Here is a 20,420-nt window from a genome sequence, read left to right on the forward strand (position 1 = left end):
AGCATTTTTATGCACAATTAATGTCAAACACTTCAGAAACCATGCTACAGCCTTGATGTATTTTTAAACATGTTATACAAGTTGTTACATGAATGCACTGAAGTCATAACCTCCAAATATTGCTTCATATTGTTTTATTCTTGAATTTAAATATTGACGTTAACATCATTGGGGGCCATCACTAAATAATTATGGATAGATATGAGATCATCACACAGATGAAAGTACAGGGTACATTATCAATGGCTGATTCAATAGTAACTTTCAAAAGGAAGTTGAATATTTACTTGAAAAGGAAACATTTTAGGACTATGGGGAAGAAGCAAAGGAGTCGGAGTAATTGGATAGCTCTTTCAAAGAACCGCCACAGGCACGATGGGCCGAATGGCCTCTTTCTGTGCTGTATGATTCTTATAAACATTTTACGAACCTGCCAGAACTATTTTGTTACAGTTAATGCTGTAATTTAGTCTGGTGGTGACAACTTTATCTACAATTCAAGAGAATTCAAAAATAAGTTTGATTTATTTGCTTTATTCACCTTAAAAGTTAATTCAGGAAAACAAAAGACAATTTAGTTACTCATATTAGCCGCTCTTCACTAATGCCAAAGAGAAAATAGCAGTTTAATCTACATGTGTTTTATATATATTAACATTTTAATGAAAATCAAGTTGTGCAAAGTTTGGAAGAAAAACAGTTTAAATTTGAAATGATCTGTTCATTTAAAAGGTAAATGTACAAAAGATGTGAAAAGGAAAGTAGCAGTTTAGATTTAAATTTTGATTCAGTTTTGTCACTTATCCTTTCATTAGTGTATTTGTAATGGATGAGAGTCAAGTTATAGCTGATACTTCATTGGAAGAACTACTGAATTTTATTTATACAATATAATTGGCACCTTGCCCTAATCATTCTGCCGTTATTCGGCTACCTATTTTGTTCATCATGACAGTGGTTTCCATTCAAAAATATATTGAGATATTAAGCACTAGCTTGATTTCAGTAGCTTTGTAGCCATTTGAAATTCCCTGGCCTGGAAGATTGGGAAAAGCCGCTCCCTGATTGATCACAAACAGGGAGCGGCTTTTGCCAGGAAGTTTACAGAACCGCAGCCTCCAAGTTGTCAGGTTGCATATGCCGACATTCATTAACAAATGCCATAAGTCGACAGTGAGTCTCGATTGAGACCAATAATGGCTGCAACAAACTACTTCAAAACAAAGTCATACCAGTGTCCCCTGTGAAGGGAATTAACAGATTACAAGTGATCATTAAAGGAATCTGGAACAACAGAGAGAGAAATTGAGGACTCTACCGAAAAACAGTGTCCTCATAACCTAAGTAAATGCATCCCATTTCTCCAGCAAAGTCTGATTCAGGTACTGAACTGCAGCTGTATCAGATCAGACAGCAAATATAGGAAAGAAAGGAGAGCAGCCCTCCTATGTTGTGTATCTGTAAAGCATGCACTCCCATGTTCCACCAGGGAGCTCATCCCCTGAAGTCCCAAGGGTTCCCAGCATCCCTTGGGAGCACTGTATATAAGCCAGCCCCTAAGGCCTGTTCCTCACTCTGGAGTGTCTTATTAAAGACTGAGGTCACTGTTACTTTAACCTCCCTGTGTGCAGCCTCATCTGTGTTAGGAACACAACAACTGGCGACAAGAATACGAATCCAACGCAAAGATACAACAAACTGTGGGCATCCTGGAGAAGTTCTTGGAGGGTGAGGACTGGGAAGCCTATGTCGAACGGCTAGACCAGTACTTTGTAGCCAACAAGCTGGACGGAGAAGGAAGCGCTGCAAAAAGGAGAGCGGTCCTCCTCACAGTCTGCGGAGCACCGACCTACAGCCTCATGAAGAATCTTCTGGCTCCGGTGAAACCCACAGATAAGTCGTATGAGGAGCTGTGTACACTGGTTCGGGAGCATCTTAACCCGAGGGAGAGTGTGCTGATGGCAAGGTATCGGTTCTACACGTGCCAGCGATCTGAAGGTCAGGAAGTGGCGAGCTACGTCGCCGAGCTAAGGCGACTTGCAGGACAATGTGAGTTTGATGGCTACCTGGAGCAAATGCTCAGAGACTTTTTTGTACTGGGCATTGGCCACGAGACCATCCTACGAAAACTTTTGACTGTAGAGACACCGACCCTCAGTAAGGCCATTGCGATAGCACAGGCGTTTATGTCCACCAGTGATAACACCAAACAAATCTCTCAGCACAAAAGTGCTAGCAATGTTCATAAATTAACTGGAACTGTGTTTGCTAGCAGAAATGTACAGGGCAGAGCCCACGAGTCTGCAACTGCCAGTAGGCCTCAGGTGACCCAGATAACTCAGAGTCCCCAACAAAGGATGAATGCAAGGCAATTCACACCTTGTTGGCGTTGTGGAGGCTTCCATTCATCCTACTCATGCCGCTTCAAAGGATATGTTTGCAAGAGCTGTGGAACAATGGGGCACCTTCAACGAGCTTGCAAACAAGCTGCAAGCTCTGCAAAACCTGCTAACCACCACGATGCAGAGGAAGATCGGTCCATGGTGGATCAAAGCAATTTCGAGCCTCAGAGAGAGGAGGCAGATGCTGATGTACATGGGGTGCACACATTTTCGACGAAATGTCCACCTATAATGCTAAACGTAAAATTGAATGGCTTACCCGTAGCCATGGAACTGGACACTGGCGCTAACCAATCCATCATGAGTAAAAAGATGTTTGAGAGACTGTGGTGCAACAAGGCATTCAGACCAGCCCTGAGCCCCATCCACACGAAACTGAGAACGTACACCAAAGAGCTCATCACTTACTGGGCAGCGCCATGGTCAAGGTCACCTACGAGGGCACGGTGCACGAACTGCCACTCTGGATTGTCCCGGGCGATGGCCCCACACTACTTGGAAGGAGCTGGCTGGACAAAATCCGCTGGAACTGGGATGACATCCGAGTGCTATCACATGTTGATGAGGCCTCATGTACCCAGGATCTTAACAAATTTCCTTCCCTTTTTGAGCCAGGCATTGGAAACTTTTCCGGGGCGAAGGTGTGGATCCACTTGGTCCCAGAGGCACGACCCATTCACCACAAGGTGCAAGCGGTACCTCACATGTTGAGGGAGAGAGTGGAAATCGAGCTGGACAGGCTGCAACGCGAGGGCATCATCTCCCCAGTGGAATTCAGCGAGTGGGCCAGCCTGATTGTTCCAGTGCTCAAAAGTGATGGCACGGTCAGGATTTGCGGCGATTATAAAGTAACGATTAATCGTTTCTCGGTACAGGACCAATACCTGCTACCTAAGGCAGACGATCTATTTGCGACGCTGGCAGGAGGCAAGACGTTCACCAAGCTTGACCTGACTTCGGCCTACATGACGCAGGAGCTGGAGGAGTCTTCGAAGGGCCTCACCTGCATCAACACGCACAAGGGACTGTTCATCTACAACAGATGCCCGTTTGGAATTTGGTCGGCTGCAGCGATCTTCCAGAGAAACATGGAGAGCCTATTCAAGTCGGTACCACACACGGTGGTCTTTCAGGACGACATATTGGTCACGGGTCAGAACACTGCCGAGCACCTACAAAACCTGGAGGAGGTCCTCCAGCGACTGCATCACGTAGGGCTGCGGCTGAAGAGGTCGAAATGCGTCTTCATGGCAACAGAAGTGGAGTTTTTGGGGAGAAAGATCACGGCGGACGGCATTTGGCCCACAGATGCCAAGACAGAGGCTATCAGGAACGCGCCCAGGCCACAGAACGTCACGGAGCTGCGGTCGTTCCTGGGACTCCTCAACTATTTTGGTAACTTCCTACCGGGGTTAAGCACCCTTTTAGAGCCACTACATGTGTTATTGCGCAAAGGTGAGAACTGGGTATTGGGGGGAAAAAAACAAGTAATTGCTTTTGAGAAAGCCAGAAACATTTTATGCTCCAACAAGCTGCTTGTATTGTATAACCCGTGTAAAAGACTTGTGCTAGCATGTGATGTGTCGTCATACGGAGTCGGGTGTGTATTACATCAAGCTAACGTTGCGGGGAAGTTGCAACCTGTCGCCTATGCTTCTAGGAGCTTGTCTAAGGCCAAGAGGTCCTACAACATGATTGAGAAAGAGGCATTCGCGTGTGTCTTCGGGGTAAAGAAAATGCATCAGTACCTGTTTGGCCTCAAATTTGAGCTGGAAACCGATCACAAGCCCCTCATATCCCTGTTCGCTGAAAACAAGGGGATAAATACTAATGCCTCAGCCCGCATACAAAGGTGGGCACTCGCGCTATCAGCGTATAACTATACCATCTGCCACAGGCCAGGCACCGAGAACTGTGGGGATGCTGTCAGTCAGCTACCATTGCCCACTACGGGGGTGTAAATGGCGCAGCCTGCAAACTTGTTGATGGTGGCGCAGCCCGCAGACTTGTTGATGATCATGGAAGCGTTTGAAAATGATGTCACCTGTCACAGCCTGCCAGATTAGGACATGGACCAGCCAAGATCCTCTGCTTTCCCTAGTAAAAAAAACTGTGTACTGCATGGGAGCTGGGCCAGCATCCTCGTTGAAATGCAAGAGCTAATCAAGCCGTTCCAGCGGCGAAAGGACGAGCTGTCCATTCAGGCTGACTGCCTGTTGTGGGGTGACCGCGTAGTGCTAGCCAAAAAGGGCAGGGAGACGTTCATCTCCGATCTCCACAGCCCACACCCAGGTATAGTAATGATGAAAGCGATAGCCAGATCCCACGTGTGGTGGCCCACGTGTGGATCGACTCTGACTTGGAGTCCTGTGTACGGCAATGCAGTGTTATGTGCTCAGTTGAGCAATGCGCCCAGAGAGGCACCACTAAGTTTGTAGTCCTGGCCCTCCAGACGATGGTCGACAATCCATGTCAACTATGCAGGCCTGCTTCTCGGTAAAATGTTCCTGGTGGTGGTGGATGCTTTTTCAAAATGGATTGAATGTGAAATAATGTCGGGAAGCACCGACACCGCCACCATTGAAAGCCTGAGGGCCATGTTTCACCAGTGCCGAAATTAAAGAATTTATGACCCGCAGTGGGATCAAACATGTCACCACCATCTTCTCGAGGGAAATTAGGGATGGGCAATAAATGCTGGCCTTGCCAGCGATGCCCATAGCCCATGAACGAACCCTGGCTGCATAGATCTGATACTTCCTGCTTTTTAAAAGAAGGATCCTTACAGAGCACTGATGACAGTATCTGAGAAGACAGTATAGATGGAAGGACACTTGGAGGAGTAGAGTACTAACATCTGCCACATCATGATGGATGGGTTTGCAGCTCTGCAGTCTATTATGAGGCATGAGGCAGCTCCCGGGCAATCTGCAGAGAGGCCCAAAGGACAATATTAGCTTGGGCCATAGATCGAGAACCATCCCTTCTGGCCTCCAAGTAATTGGGGCTTGGATACAGTTAAGTATCTCAGAGCTTCACTAATCTCAGTGGTACCATTAGGTCTGCTTTCCCACTACTCAATGGTCACACACTGTTCGAGTGGTATGACACAATTGCACTTAATGATGGTGCAGTCTCTAGGTAGCAGCACTTGTGTAATTTTCCAACATTCTGTTAAATGCCTGATATGTGGCAGAAAGGACAGGCTGTCCACACAGCAACAAAGAGAAGCAACCAACAGGAGGTCAATCTCAAGCTCACCTCAGTCCCAAGAAGCTTATCTTGACACACACCAACCAGACACTTCATGCATTCCTGCCACTCAGGTAAAGTTAGGACGAGCACGAGATTAGTGTTAAGAGTTCACATACCACATACTGGTGCCAACAGGAAGCACACTGGGATGCAAATAAAATTTTGCTAGCACTAATATTGGTATGCATTGTTAGTGGCAAAGTTTGAAAGGTAGCTTGAATGGAATCTGTGATTGAAATGCACAGGAAAGGGTATGAAGATGATAGCATCTTTGTAATGGGAAGGAGAAGATATAAACAGGACTATTGATGAATTGGCTAGATATAGTCGTTAAGAGAAAATCAATTTGACCCAAATATGCCTTTTCTGATTGATTGCCTTGATGCACTTGGGTGCCTTCCTCCCCAGGTCCACCACGAGGAGGAAAGTCTACTTGTAAGCCAGAGTGTAGCATGTGTAATACACCATCCTTGAAACCCTAGCTGGACCATATTGCACAAAACCCCAAGGCTGATCCAGGTAGCTGAACTGTGCTTTCAACATTCCGAATTTGTGAGCAATGACAACTGGTGGCTGAATGAAGCTTCTTACCGAAGTGCTCAATTGTTTTCCTAAGATGAGTCTTAACAGCTGTTAACCATCTCAATATTTATAACCATGTTTACTTATAGATTTATTAGCGGATTCCCTGTGACATTGTTCATAGTAAGTCAGATGATGTACTGTTTTATAAGGACAAATGTTGTACTATGTGTAGAGAATATTTTACTCTACTGAGGTGGAGTTGTATCCTTTCAAAACCACAACATTTAATTGTTGCTTGAAGATTATTCAAAGATTAATTTTTGCTTGGTCAGGAAACTTTGAGATTTTAATGAGCTTGTCACTTTCAGTCTGTAGCTAAGAAGGGCCTATCATAGGACCCGGAATTCTAATGGGCCTTATTGATAATCCTCTGACCCTGCATTAATGCACTTCCCTTTAACCCGTTCGGATGATGCATTAAACCGAGGCCACACCTTGGGTAGACGTAAAAAAACCCTTAGCACTATTTCGAAGAAGAGCAGGGGAGTTATCTCCAGCGTCCTGGACGATATTTATCCCTCAATCAACATCACTTTAAAAAAAAATTATCTGGTCATTATCACATTGCTGTTTGTGAGATCTTTCTGTGTGCAAATTGGCTGCCGTGTTTCCTACATTACAACAGTGACTACACTTCAAAAGTACTTCATTGGCTGTAATGCGCTTTAAGATGTCCTGAGGTCATGAAAGGCACAATAACAAAGGACGTGTTTCATGCTCGGAGGGTGGATTTCCCACCCTCCCATCAGCAATTAAGAATTTAAAGTGGTTCGAGCTTCTCGCTTACATTGATCAGCCATTGTGATTGCTTTGCTGATCATCTGTCTGATGTATACCAAAGACCAAAATCAATTCTAATGTATTAGCTTCTGCTAAAGTGCAAGTGTGTGTTCCTTTCAAGCTGCAGGGATAGAATTTCTGCAGGGCATCTCTAATCTTGTGTCATAACTTCAGCAGAAGATCGACAAAAATCCCTGGAGAAAAGGCGACAAAGTCTAATTATTGTTAATTAAACACTGGATCATGCACAAGTCACTTAAAAGGCTGCTGCAGTTAAGGAAACAGTGGGTGAGTTCATACAACGTCAGTTAAGAGACTGCAGTCAGATATTTTGTGTTCCTCGAAAGTTCCTTTGTTTCTTTATAGTTTTCACAAAGAATGGTGATAGACAAGAAATACATGATAGAAGCATCATTTTTATAATGTTGCTAGCAGGTATTCCATGGCATTATTTATGATGAATATATAAAGATACACCTGTTCTATAACTGTTAGGGATATTATGTCATGTGACGCAACATGTATTATCAGGCCACTGGTTATCTATCCCTTTCCTAGCCTTTGATTCATAAGCCCCGAATTATAATGAGTTTAAATGCTTATAATGGCATGGATTTTGTGGGGCCGATGATGGAGTACCACAAGTTCTGGGTTTCCTCATGTGCGGAAACCCAGAACTTGCAATCTGCCAAGATTTGCCTTGACAGATTGTCCACATGCATTCCCAAAACACTTTTTGCCCAACCACTGCCTGCAAATGCCTACAAAACCCTTATATAAATGTTAAATAAAAACATTTTAAATGATTAAAACATACAAAACATTTTAAATTGGTTCATGTAAATTTTGGCCGGATTAAAATGTTGAAAATTATTTTTCAATATAACATTTTTAAATGCTTAATTAAACGTACTTTTAATTAATATTGAACATGGGAATATATAATTATATTAGAATTGTGTTAATTATTTATTTACTAGCAGAGACCCACAAAACATTTGCGGACAAATTAATACCCTGTATATTTTTGGCAACAGTACTTGTTTAGACTGTTATGAACTTCTTCGTCTAGAGAATCAACACTGATGTCCTCCCTCCCTCTCTCTCTCTCTCTCCCTCTGTCTCTCTCTCTCTCTTCCCCTTCTATCCGCCCCCTCTCTCCCTCCCCTCTCTCGCTCTCCATCCCTCTCTACGCCAACATAAGAACATAAGAAATAGGAGCAGAAGTAGGCCATTTGGCCCCTCAAGCCTGCTCCGCCATTTAATAAGATCATAGCTGATCTGATCATGGACTCGGTTCCACTTCCCTGCCCGCTCCCCATAACCCTTTATTCCCTTATCGCTCAAAAATCTGTCTATCTCCGCCTTAAATATATTCAGTGACCCAGCCTCCACAGCTCTCTGGGGCAGAACACTCCACAGATTTACAACCCTCTGAGAGAAGAAATTCCTCCTCATCTCAGTTTTAAACGAGCGGCCACTTATTCTAAGACTATGTCCCCTAGTTTTAGTTTCCCCTATGAGTGGAAATATCCTCCCTGCATCCACTTTGTTGAGCCCCCTCATTATCTTTTATATTTCGATAAGATCATCTCTCATTCTTCTGAACTCCAATGAGTAAAGGTTGAGTAGGTTGGGCCTACCTTCATAAGTCTCCGGAATCAACATAGTGAACCTTCTCTGAACTGCGCTCTCTTCCCCCACTCACACCGTCTCTCCCCTTCTCCCACCATCTCCCCCTCCCCCTCTCTCCCTCAGCCTCTCACTCTCCCTCTGTCTCTCTCAACCTCTGTCTCTCTCAACCTCCCCCACCTTCCTTCGCCTTGTCTTCCCTCAGCATACCTTCCCTTGCTAGACCTTCCCTCTCCCTCCTGCCCTCTCCTTCCCGCCCTCTCTCTGCTCCCTCCCTCCGTCTCCCTCCCCCCCCACCACCTCCTTGCCCACCACCTCCCCCCCATCACCTCTCCCTCCACCACCTCTCTTTCCCCCCCACCCCCCACCTCCATCCCACCACTTCCCACCCTCCCACCCACTCCCTCTCTCTCTGTCTCCCTCCCATCCTCTCGCTCCCTCCCTCCCTCTCTTTCCCATCCTTACTCCCTCTCTCTCTCTCCCATTACTTCCCTCCTGCCCACGCTCTCTCCCTCTCCCTCCCTCCCTCTCCCCCTCCCTCCCTCCCTCTCCCTTCTCCCCCTCCCCTCCCTTCCTCTCCCCCTCCCTCCCTCTCCCCCTCCCTTTCTCCCTCCCTCTCCCCCTCCCTCTCTCCCCCCCTCCCTCTCTCCCCCTCCCCCTCCATCCCTCTTCCTCCATCTCTCCCCCTCCCTCTCTTCCCCCTCACTTCCTCCCTCCCTCCCGCTTCCTCCCACCCATCTCTCCCCCTCACTCACTCCCTCTCCCTCACTCCCTCTCTACCCCTCCCTCTCTCACTGTCCCCATCCTTCCCTCTTTTCCCATGCCCCTCCCTCCCTCTCTCCCCTGCCCCTCCCATCCTCTCTCCCCTCTCTCTCTCGCTTTCTCTATCTCTCTCTCTCTCTCTGCCTCCGCTTCGCTCTTTCTCTCTCTCCCCTGCCCCTTCCACCCTCTCCCCCCCACCTCTCTCTCCCACCCCCTCTCTCTCTCTCACACCCTCTCTCACACCCTCTCTCCCCTCCCACCCTCTTTCCTCCCCTCTCTCTCTCTCTCTCTCTCTCTCTCTCTCTACTCTCCCTCTTCCCTCTCTCTCCCTCTTCCCTCTCTCTCTCTCCCCCTCACCCTCTCTCCCCCTCTCTCTCTCCCTCCCATCCCCCTCCCCTCCCTCCCTCTCTCTCTTTCTCCTCTCCCCCGCTCGATCTCTCTCTCTATCCCTCTTTCGCAATCTCTCTCCCCCTTCCTGTCTCTTTCGCAAATGGAATCCCCATGAGCTTATGAGGAATCCCCCTTTCTAATTGGTTGACCTGGCCTACATGATCTCTGGGACGCTTCCAAACTGCCTGCATTCCTGGGATCCGTGGGCCTTTATGCAGGCTTGCACCTGCAGGCCCAGAATCCCGGGAGCCAGCAAGTACTTTAGTATTTTTTGGGGGGGTCGGAGACATACTCCGGAGGTGCGCCTCCGACCGCAAAATTTGGCGCAATGTGTTCACCCTGTCGAGTTCAGTGATGGTTTAACCAACATGACAGCAGTACCTCGGAGGGAAGCTCCAAGGGAGAAAGTGGGGGTGATCCGCTAGTTTCGATGAAGTCTTGCACCTGCAGTTTTTAAATACCGCTGAAAAGCGGACCGCCTTGCTCCAAGGACAGCGGTAGGCATGAAGATCCCGCAAAAAAGGTAAGCTAAAGGTTTTATTTTTTTATTTTTTTTCAGCGATTCAATAGTTAAGTGTTTTGAGAATGTTTTGTGATGTTTTATTTTTTGCTTTTTGCAATGTTTTTGTGTTTCCCCACCCCCCCCTCCCAAGGCCTCTCTCACAGTGGTAAACAGCCTCGGACTAAAGTTGGCAAGGACCACTGTTTCCGCCGCGAATCCTCGTGCAACGCCGATTTTTACCGCTGGACGCGTTTTCTAACAAAACTTCGGTCTTTAAAAAATAGCGGTGTGATTAGCGGTATTTTTGGCGATAAATGCCGAAAAAATACCGCTATCACCAAAAGATGAATTTCCAGCCCTATAAGTTTGTGGGGAAGCTGATGGGGAATTTCATGTCCACATCCCCTCAGTGAAGTCCTTCTGTCTCAGACTTTGTGCCCACCCTCCCCCATTCCAACCAATGTTCCTTGTTCTTTATTGGTTTCTCAGCACTGAGAACTGACAATTTGTCTTTAATGTGCTTATTGTGCTATATTCTTTTTCTAGCACTTATGACAATATATAGATGTATCAGTCTAGTTTTAATCTGGTAGTTCCTTTAAATCCAGTCACAATACATAAGCAGTTTAAAAGTTGGATACAGTTAGAATTTTTGTACCAAACTTAAATTAATACAGTATTGCAAGGTTTTGTTCAGTTTGTCTCTACAGTTACAGGCTTGAGAGAGCGACCAAGTCACATAGTTCAAACTTAATTCTGTGCAATTGGTTCATATGCAATGGCATTCAAAGAGCAGGGAGCTCTTCCAGTGCATTGGCCAACATTTCTCCCTCAACTAACACCATTAGAAACATTCCTTCATTTGCTGTTTATGGGGCCTTGGTATGTGTAAGCAGCAGCCATGTTTGTCTGCATAATAACAGTGACTGCACTTCAAAAAAAAAAAGTAATTCATTGTTTGTAAAGCACTCCTTGGAATGTGATAAGATGCCATATAAATGACAGTTGTTTCTTTATTTATTAATTGTTTAAAGGGAAGTACTAGAAGAATCTACATGGTTCTTACCATTTAAATTAAGGAATGTCCTCACTAGACTGACTAAACTTGTATAAGAGAATCTAAAATTATGTGCAAGGTCGGCAAAAAAGATGGCACACTTGTAATTGTACCAGGAGTATCAGGTAGTTCAGAGCCTGTTGGTGTTGCTACCAGTAGAGCATAACAAATTACAGGCTAACTGAGCACCATGCAAAGTGGTAGAAAGATGTCATGAGGTAGATTCTGTAGTTGAGTTATCCAAACAATTACTTCTCTCATGCGGAAGTGGCCTGGAATGGATTGGAAGGACCCAAAGGGACAGCCGAGTGCGGTAACATAGTGGTTAAATTACTGGATTAGTAATCCAGATTACTAATGATCCAGAGACATGAGGAATGAAAAGCTAGTATCAGTAATGGTGACCATGAAACTACCGGATTGTTGTAAAAACCCATCTGGTTTACTAATGTCCTTACTTGGTCTGGCCTATATGCAACTCCAGACCCACAGCAATGCGGCTGACTCCTAATTACCCTCTGCAATGGTCTAGCAAGCCACTCGGTTGTTTTAGAGAAGGCAGCCCATCACCACCTTCTCAAAGGCAATTAGGGATGGGCAATAAATGCTGGCCTTGCGAGTGATGCCCACATCCCATGAATTATTAGTTTTTAAAAGCCCTAGGCATAAGGAGGGGAAGGATGGTAAGAGGTGATGGAATAGATAATGAAGAGATGAGCAACAGGAAAGACAACAGAACAGCAAAGGTTAGGGACATTAGAGGATATGAGCAGGTATTGTGAAAGGAAAGGGGTTTGGGCACATATTAGGAGCATAGGAGTGGTTGATAGGTGGATTGTAAGGAGAAGACACTATGCAAGGCGATGGGAGCAAAGGGAATGAGGTAAAGCTGAAGTGAATGTGAAGAGAGTCACCAATGCCTACCAGCTGCATTTCTCCCATATCTTCCACTGGAAGCTGCAACCTTCAGTCCTCAGCAATTCCCTTCCATGCCATGCTACCCGCCATTTCCCACTCGAAAAGACAGAAGAAAAAGGGAGAGAAAAAAGCAGTTAAGCACAGAAACTGAAGAAAGAAGAAAAGCACAGATGAGATGTGAAACATGGATATGGAAGCAGAAGGTAAAACAATAACCCGACCACGATAGAGACAGGTAAGACAGAGGCGGTATGCTCCAAATTACCATGAGGAGCACCACGGGAGATCCATTTATATAACACATATGAGTTACAACAATCCTATATATATCATTACTATATAACACATATTTACTATATAATAAATGCAATTGACTGTAACCAATGCCATAGGAGATCTACTGGTATATTAAAATTTTGTATCAGGTATTAGGAAAAGGGGAGGTGCAACGAGACCTGGGTGTCATGGTACATCAGTCATTGAAGGTTGGCATGCAGGTACAGCAGGCGGTTAAGAAAGCAAATGGCATGTTGGCCTTCATAGCGAGGGGATTTGAGTACAGGGGCAGGGAGGTGTTACTACAGTTGTATAGGGCCTTGGTGAGGCCACACCTGGAGTATTGTGTACAGTTTTGGTCTCTTGGCTTGAGGAAGGACATTCTTGCTATTGAGGGAGTGCAGCGAAGGTTCACCAGACTGATTTCCGGGATGGCGGGACTGACATATCAAGAAAGACTGGATCAACTGGGCTTGTATTCACTGGAGTTCAGAAGAATGAGAGGGGATCTCATAGAAACGTTTAAAATTCTGACGGGTTTAGACAGGTTAGATGCAGGAAGAATGTTGCCAATGTTGGGGAAGTCCAGAACAAGGGGTCACAGTCTAAGGATAAGGGGTAAGCCATTTAGGACCGAGATGAGGAGAAACTTCTTCACCCAGAGAGTAGTGAACCTGTGGAATTCTCTACCACAGAAAGTTGTTGAAGCCAATTCACTAAATATATTCAAAAAGGAGTTAGATGTAGTCCTTATTACTAGGGGGATCAGGGGGTATGGCGAGAAAGCAGGAATGGGGTACTGAAGTTGCATGTTCAGCCATGAACTCATTGAATGGCGGTGCAGGCTCAAAGGGCCGAATGGCCTACTCCTGCACCTATTTTCTATGTTTCTATGTATGCATTTTCTGTTTGTTACACTTACACTTACTTCCTGTGTCACAGTTTTGCCACATCAGTGTGTCAAAATGTCGTCATGTCTGGGGTAATACTTTGGTTATTACCTTTAACTGTTAGGTATGTATACTTATCACTATACTTACCTTTCAGTCTGCCCAACGCTAGGCAGGCCTGCTGCTTCTCCAAAGTACATCTCCCACATCCATTGCTCTAGGTGGCGCTATAGGTAAGATTTATTTTTTATTTTTAACCCTGTTACTTTCAAAGTTTATGTTTTTAATTTATGTAACTTTTATTTCCACTCCACTGCCACCAGGTAAGTTCTATTTCAATTTCATTTAATTTACCTTTAAATGTAATTTAATTAAATTTTAAATTTACTTATCTGCTACTGGCTCCATAAGCCTCAGGTGTTTTCCCTTTTCAGTTCCTTCACCTAACCTGAGTCTACCTATTTGCACAGGGCTCCCCCAGTGTACCCTACACTCATTGCCCACCCAGACCATTCACCACCTGCATGCCAACCCTCATGTCTCTGGCTGCTCTTTGCTGGGGAGCATGACCTAGTCCACTCGAGCCTATCACTGCCCACACAATCTCTCTCTCTTTCCTACCCATATCCCATCCCGTTACCACATATTATCCCTCCTTCACCCACTTGTTGCTGTCCGGCTGCTGTCTTTATCAAGAATCTGACCATTTGTTTTTAAAGCTCTTATAGTGTTCCAATCTCCTCATAGTGATGTAAGCACTTTAAAACCAAGTTGCTCATTTCTTGGTGAAGACGTGGTAGGGACTAGAAGGCACGGACATCAATGGTGTGGCAAATGAAGGGGGAATGCACAAGAGTCAGAGGATCAGAGAGTTTGGGGCTGGAGATTACAGGGGTCGCAATAGGATTCGGGCATCAGAGTTTTGGATGAGCTGAAGTTTATGGAGGGTGGACAATGGGAGCTCAGCCAGGAGATCATAGAAGTTGTTGAGTCTGGAGGTGGCAAAGACATGAATGAGGGTTTCAGCAGCAGATGGGCTAAGATGGGCGGAGGTGGAAGAAGACAGTCCTTGTGATTAAAAGGAAATACTTTTGCAAGTTCACTTCGGGGTCAATTGGGATGGTGAGGTTGGAAATAGTCAGGTTTAGCATGCGGCGGGGTTGAAATCAGTGGCAGGAGCTGAAGTTGATGGCTTCAGTCTAACCAATGTTTATGGAGGAAATTGTGGCTCATTCAAGACTGGGTTTTGTCAAAGCATTTTGACAACACAGAGGCAATGGGAGGTTGGGACAGGTTGTGGAGAGGTGAAGCTGGATATTGTCAGCATATGTATAGAGGCTAACTTCATGTCTTTCCATGATATCACCAGCAGATCGTGAAAGCTCTGAGAAACAGCAACCTGCATACTAGCTGTGAGGGTCTGCAACCCAGTATGTAGGGTACTATCCCTAACTATCACCAGGGCAGCAATCTTGCTTTTGTGGGGATGGAGGCATCAGCTAGTTTCTTGCCACTTATTAGGTGAGTGTCTTTTGCAGATTCTAAGGAAGCTGCCACAAGTTTCATTGATATCTGCAACAAAGAAAAAGCTTTCCTGAATTTGCCACAGATGAGGATTGCAGACTCATACAGTCAGCTGTTGCATCTCCTCAGAGATTGACCTCAGATGAGATGTTTTTCGGACATTCTTCTTTTCAGGACCCATGAGGTCTGGCCCCCACAATTCTGAAGTTGTGGGCCGTCTTCTCCTCAGCCTCCACTAAGAAGGAAGCTCAACCTCACCCACTCCCCACTCCTCTAGTTTCTTCATGCACTGTGAATCAGGGGAAAAGGGACTCCAGTGTTGATGGTTCAAAAGGTTAAAGGTAGGGGTAGCAGTGGGAGTGAGTGAGTAGTGATACTGATGTGGTGGTAGGAAATGCAAGGAAAAGGCAATGAAAGTGAAGGGGTGGGGACTCACAAATAATGGAGTGAGAGGATGTGATGAGAAGAGAGTTGCTAACGGCTGTAGAGCATATTTTCCCTGCAACTTCCAGCAGAAAATGTAGCCTGTAGCCCTTGCACCTACCACCATTTCCCACCCAAAAGGAAAGAAGAAAAAGCTAGAGAGAGAAGCAAAAGGAAGAGTTATGGTGAGAGAATAACTTTTTTTATATAGCGCCTTTAATGCAGTAAAACGTCCTAAGGTGCTTCACAACAGTCTTACAACACGTTAGATATTGACAAGGGAGGGAAAGAGAGAAAAAGCGGAAGAAGGGAGCGTAAAAGAGATAAAAGGCTCGGGTCTGAAGCGTCAGCCAAAATGCGTACACAGACAGACACAGGCGAAAAAAACTAAAAAAAAAAAAGAAATTCAAATTAATTTGTAAATAATATAATAAGGAGTATACAGGTTGAATGTCCTGAATCCAGCACCCACGGGACCGAGGCCAAGCCGGTTTTCATGTTTTTCTGGACTTTGGAATGTCTTTCTGACGTCACAAATCCGGAAACACCCGTACTCAGGTTCGGGTATTTCCAGATTTCGGAACGTCAGAAAGGGGGTGGGGTCGCTGCCGAGGAGCTGTTCAGGCCGCTGACCCCACCGCCGTGGAGCTGTTCGGGCGGGTCCTCGCCATCGAGGAAGTGTTCGGGCGGGCCCTGCTATGGAGGAGTGGTTCGGGCGGGTACCCGCCGACGTGGAGCTATTCAGGCGGGGCTCCGCCGCCTAGGAGGTGTTCGGGCGGGCCCCACCGCCAAGAAAGTGTTCGGGCCGGCGGGCCCCGTTGCAGAGGATGTGTTTGGGCGGGCCAGTAAGGAAGCCCCGAGGTAAGGGCAGCGGCGGCGGGCGAGGCCCGAGGTCGGGCAGCGGTGGGGCTCTGAGGTAAGGGCAGCAGCGGCGGGCGAGGCCCAAGGTCGGGCAGCGGTGGGGCCCTGAGGTCGGTCGGGTCAGCGGGTCCGGATTCCGGAACATTTTACGGATTCCAGACGACCCTGCCAACAATCGTTCCGGATTCCGGAACTCTGGATTTTGGACGCTCAACCTGTACAATAGTAAAATCAGTATAATAAAGATTAAACAAAATGAAATAATATATACAATAATTATATATTAGTTAAAATTAGAAAATCAGCAATTGAAGCAAATTAAATGTTTTTAGCTTTCTTTAAAATAATTCCCTGTCCATTGATTCAATTAATATAGAAGAACCAATCACCGCCCTCCATCCTTGTGATATAATGTCATTACTTTTCATTCTCATTTTGTCCCCTGGGGAGGTCCGTTGAGGCTCCAGGCTCGAGCTGCCTCCGTTGTCAGGGAGCAGCGTTTTTTGAAACTCCCGCCAGCTGCTCCAGGCTCGAGCTGCTTCCGTTGTCAGGGAGCAGCTTTTTTTGATAAGGGAAAGAGACAGACACAGAAAAGAGACACACACACAGAAACAGCAATATAAAGAAAAGAGAGACCAGTAAAGAAGAGATCATAATTTCTGACTTGCTGTGTATAATGCCAGAATGTCAAGTCTATGTGTATATATCACTCATGGAATATAAAGTCTTTCACACTTATGGAATACACTAATGAACTCAAGTTGGCATTGACATTGAAGTTGAGAAGAAATGTTCACCTCCCTCCCTGCTCCCACAGCTGAAGGTGACTGTGATGCAAAGAACTCCTAACTGACAGAAAGTGGCGAAAGATAAGTAAAATAAACAGTAATAATAATACATTATTCAACCAGCAGCCTATTATTTTTCCCATTATATATGATTTTGTGTTTAATGTCAGATAATCTAAAATAAATAATAGATCTTCATAGATTCTTTTTGTTAGTAATGAACAAGTATTTATAGTCCACATTAACAGTCTTCTTATGTAATCTTCATTTCATACTAAAGTATTTCTTTCAGCCGGTATGAAGTTGTGTTGGGGATTTTTACTTCGTGTGTCACTCAGCAAATGGCCTTTAATGCAAGTTTGCATCCTCCTTTCCTCTTTGTAAAGTGCACACACATTCTTCTGCACGAGGGTACTTAAACTGTCAGTTGTGTTTGGTTTGCACATGTATCTATATGAGTATAGAACAACTAGCATAATTTAATCATATTTGTAAAACAATTAAGGATTTCACATTTACATGATCACGCTGAAAAACTAATCATTATCAATATTTTATGTGATTTGTTCACAAGAAAACAAATTGTGACTAACTCATTGTATAGTGTTTACAAATGCTTGTATTTGTTCAAAAATATTATTGTGCGATATCCTATTTTGTCAGCATATAGATTGCTCTCAGAATACAAATATAAATCACCATGCAAATGATTAATAGAGACATTCAGCATACGTGCAGCAGTGTGTGCAGTGATTCTGTTTACATATTCAGTATTTTTTTTGTGATTGAAGGCCATTAAAGCAGTACTGTGTTCTTTGTCTTTTCTCTCAGTTCCACAAAATCAGACAACTCTACATTTTTGAAGCTGTAACTTTAGTATTTTCTTAACAAGAAAGGGTTGCTTAGCTAACACTACAAAAATGGGACCGGTAACCATAGATCAAACATTTGAAATATTCAATCCTTATATGATGGCATTTCCAAGGATTCCTGAATGAGAAAAACAGCAAATACGTGAGCTGGTTTGAGATTTCAGTGTAAAATCTACAGTATGTTTTCACACATTAAAATCCAGTCTGTCGTCTTCAGCAATGCAACTTGCTGATTGATACGTTGAGCATCCACATCCCAGTTTGTCCAGTGCTTCTGCCTGTTTACCAACATTACAATCTTACTCACATTATTTTGCACACTATCTTGCAAATTTTGTTTTCTAGTATTAACTGTTGCCTTTTGTTTTTCTTTCTGTTGTTTCAGTAAAAGGACCAAGAAAGTTAAGTCTGCCGACAGATCTTAAGACTGATCTCGGTACGGTAGGCGAAAGCTGACAGTTTGTTTTTTCAGGTTACTTGGGTTGGGGATGAGCAAATTCCACCAAACTGAGGTGAACTAAACTGAACCAGACAAAGTAAATGGTTGTTTGGGACTCTATGAAGGGCATACATTGCATTAATTTCAAAAGCCTAAACAATATATGTCCCCTTAGAGCTCCATGCCATTCTTGTTTATGGTCAGATGGTTCTTTGCTCACCTCTAACTATTTTTTTACTTTTTTTCCCTCTTTATTTTTGAATCTACTTGATTTTTGTGTTTTGTTTTTGGTTTAATTAGTTTTGTGTGCTTTTTTTTTAAACAAAAGAAAGTAACTTATTTTGCCTTCCTAGCCCAGAATTTATAACTGGCAAACTTTAAAAATCTGTAAAATAGTGCTTTCTATCCATTCAACTTTGTTCTAATGTGCAAGATATTTTACGAAACTGAACATCCACATAAAGAGGAAAATAGAATATTTCCCTCAGTGAAGTGCAGGCAGTTTCTCTTGGGAGCAAATAGGATGCTGCTTAACCACAAGTTCTGTGTTGTGAAGATTAGCTTTTTCCATGTTGATTTATTCTCCAGTAATGATTTGTGTGAGTAAGATCTTTAGATAGTGTAATGTGCTCAACAGGAACGTTGTAGGCTTTGCAGGCATCGCTGTTTCTGTCCAACGTCAGTATAGAGGATTGTCAGGAAAATTGGCCCATCTTCTTAATATTTACAGTTTTGGTGCTCTCAACTTCCTTATTCTCAGGTTAGAAAAAAAAATATTCTTTATATAAGGATCAGTCTTCTTGTGATTATTAAAGGGAATTTTATAAAAAAAGATGTGTCACTAATTTAACAGTCAGAGTGAGCAGTGAGCATGAGGCCGGGGGTGGGGGTTGGGAAACATAAAGCTCACCCTCGCTTGCCAATGTGAGGCCTGGGCTATTTTGACTCTCAAACCTAATATTAAATACGTCATGTCAGGCCGGCGGTGGGAGGTCAGGCGAGCAGGAACGGTCGCCGGTAGTCAGGTAAGTGTTACGAGGAATGGGAGGTGCACCAGCTCCTACTGGCTCACAAGGAAATCTTAAAAAATTGTAATGAAATTACCTTTTCAGTCCTCTTCTGGACCTGCTGCTCCTTTGCACCCAGTGCTCATTACAAAGCCGGCACCAAATGCCGAGCATGACTGCACACTGTTAAATGTTGTAGTCTGAATTGCGTTATCAGGCCCCAATTTCTGAATGTCAATGAGGCCCTCGCCCTTGCTGTCCAAACCACGCCTGTTAAAATGGTTACAGATGCAAAGATGATGCAAATGAAGTGAGTAACTTGCTGCTAGGATTTTAACAGCATGCATTCCCTGTCCTCGTCTGGCATGGGGGGGGGGGGGGTGGGGTGGAACGGCGTCGAATTAAAATTGGGCCTTAAATTTCTGTTAAGGTTAAGAATTTTATTTATATTCTTTTAATTTTGTCCCCTTGTCCTTTTGCTCTATAACTCACTAATCACACTTTGTAACAGGCTGCAAAAAGAGGTCACATTCACTCTTTGATTTTTCGTCCCTCATACAATGGTTTGGTTTTGCTGTAAAATATGCCAATGTTACAAGGTTTCCTTGTAGTCTAGCATTAATGACTTGTAGTCCATGCAACTAAAATGCCAGAATTGGCTCCATTACCTGTTTCATAAAAAGTGAGAGTACTGTGCTATCTTTCTGATTTTATGTCCAAATATGTTCTCATAGAGGTATCTAAACCGAGTTAATCTTAGTTTTTTGTTGCAATGATGGTATACTGGCACAACACACTACGCTATGAGGGATAAGATATGGATTCACATCCATGATATCCCACATGGTGAGCACCTAATCACAGGTCAAGCTATGGAGAGAAATGTCAAGTGAGGACAATGTGCATTCCCAAACAGAAGGACAGAAAATCATATGGTAGGTCACTTTGGGGTATCCGATTAGCAACTGATTACAAAGTACATATTGATAAAGGGTCACTTATCTGTTTAATGGCATGTGCCATAATGAGGAAGAGGGACAAGATTGTTGTACTTTGG

General features: G+C 44.4%; 1 protein-coding gene across 7 annotated transcripts in view; it reads left to right on the forward strand.

Moving 5' to 3' along the window:
- LOC139276085 (syntaxin-binding protein 5-like) overlaps positions 1-20,420 on the forward strand; it is a 671,748-nt gene that overhangs the window by 583,419 nt on the left and 67,909 nt on the right. For 3 of the 7 annotated variants that reach the window (XM_070893547.1, XM_070893548.1, XM_070893549.1), the window contains one exon: positions 18,303-18,353. The exons of the other annotated variants lie outside the window; for them this stretch is intronic. In XM_070893547.1, the coding sequence (XP_070749648.1) occupies positions 18,303-18,353 (51 nt within the window). The remainder of the gene's footprint in view (positions 1-18,302; positions 18,354-20,420) is intronic. 7 annotated transcript variants of the gene reach the window in all.

The sequence above is a fragment of the Pristiophorus japonicus genome, chromosome 11, assembly GCF_044704955.1.
Source record: "Pristiophorus japonicus isolate sPriJap1 chromosome 11, sPriJap1.hap1, whole genome shotgun sequence".
Taxonomy (NCBI): Eukaryota; Metazoa; Chordata; class Chondrichthyes; family Pristiophoridae; genus Pristiophorus; species Pristiophorus japonicus.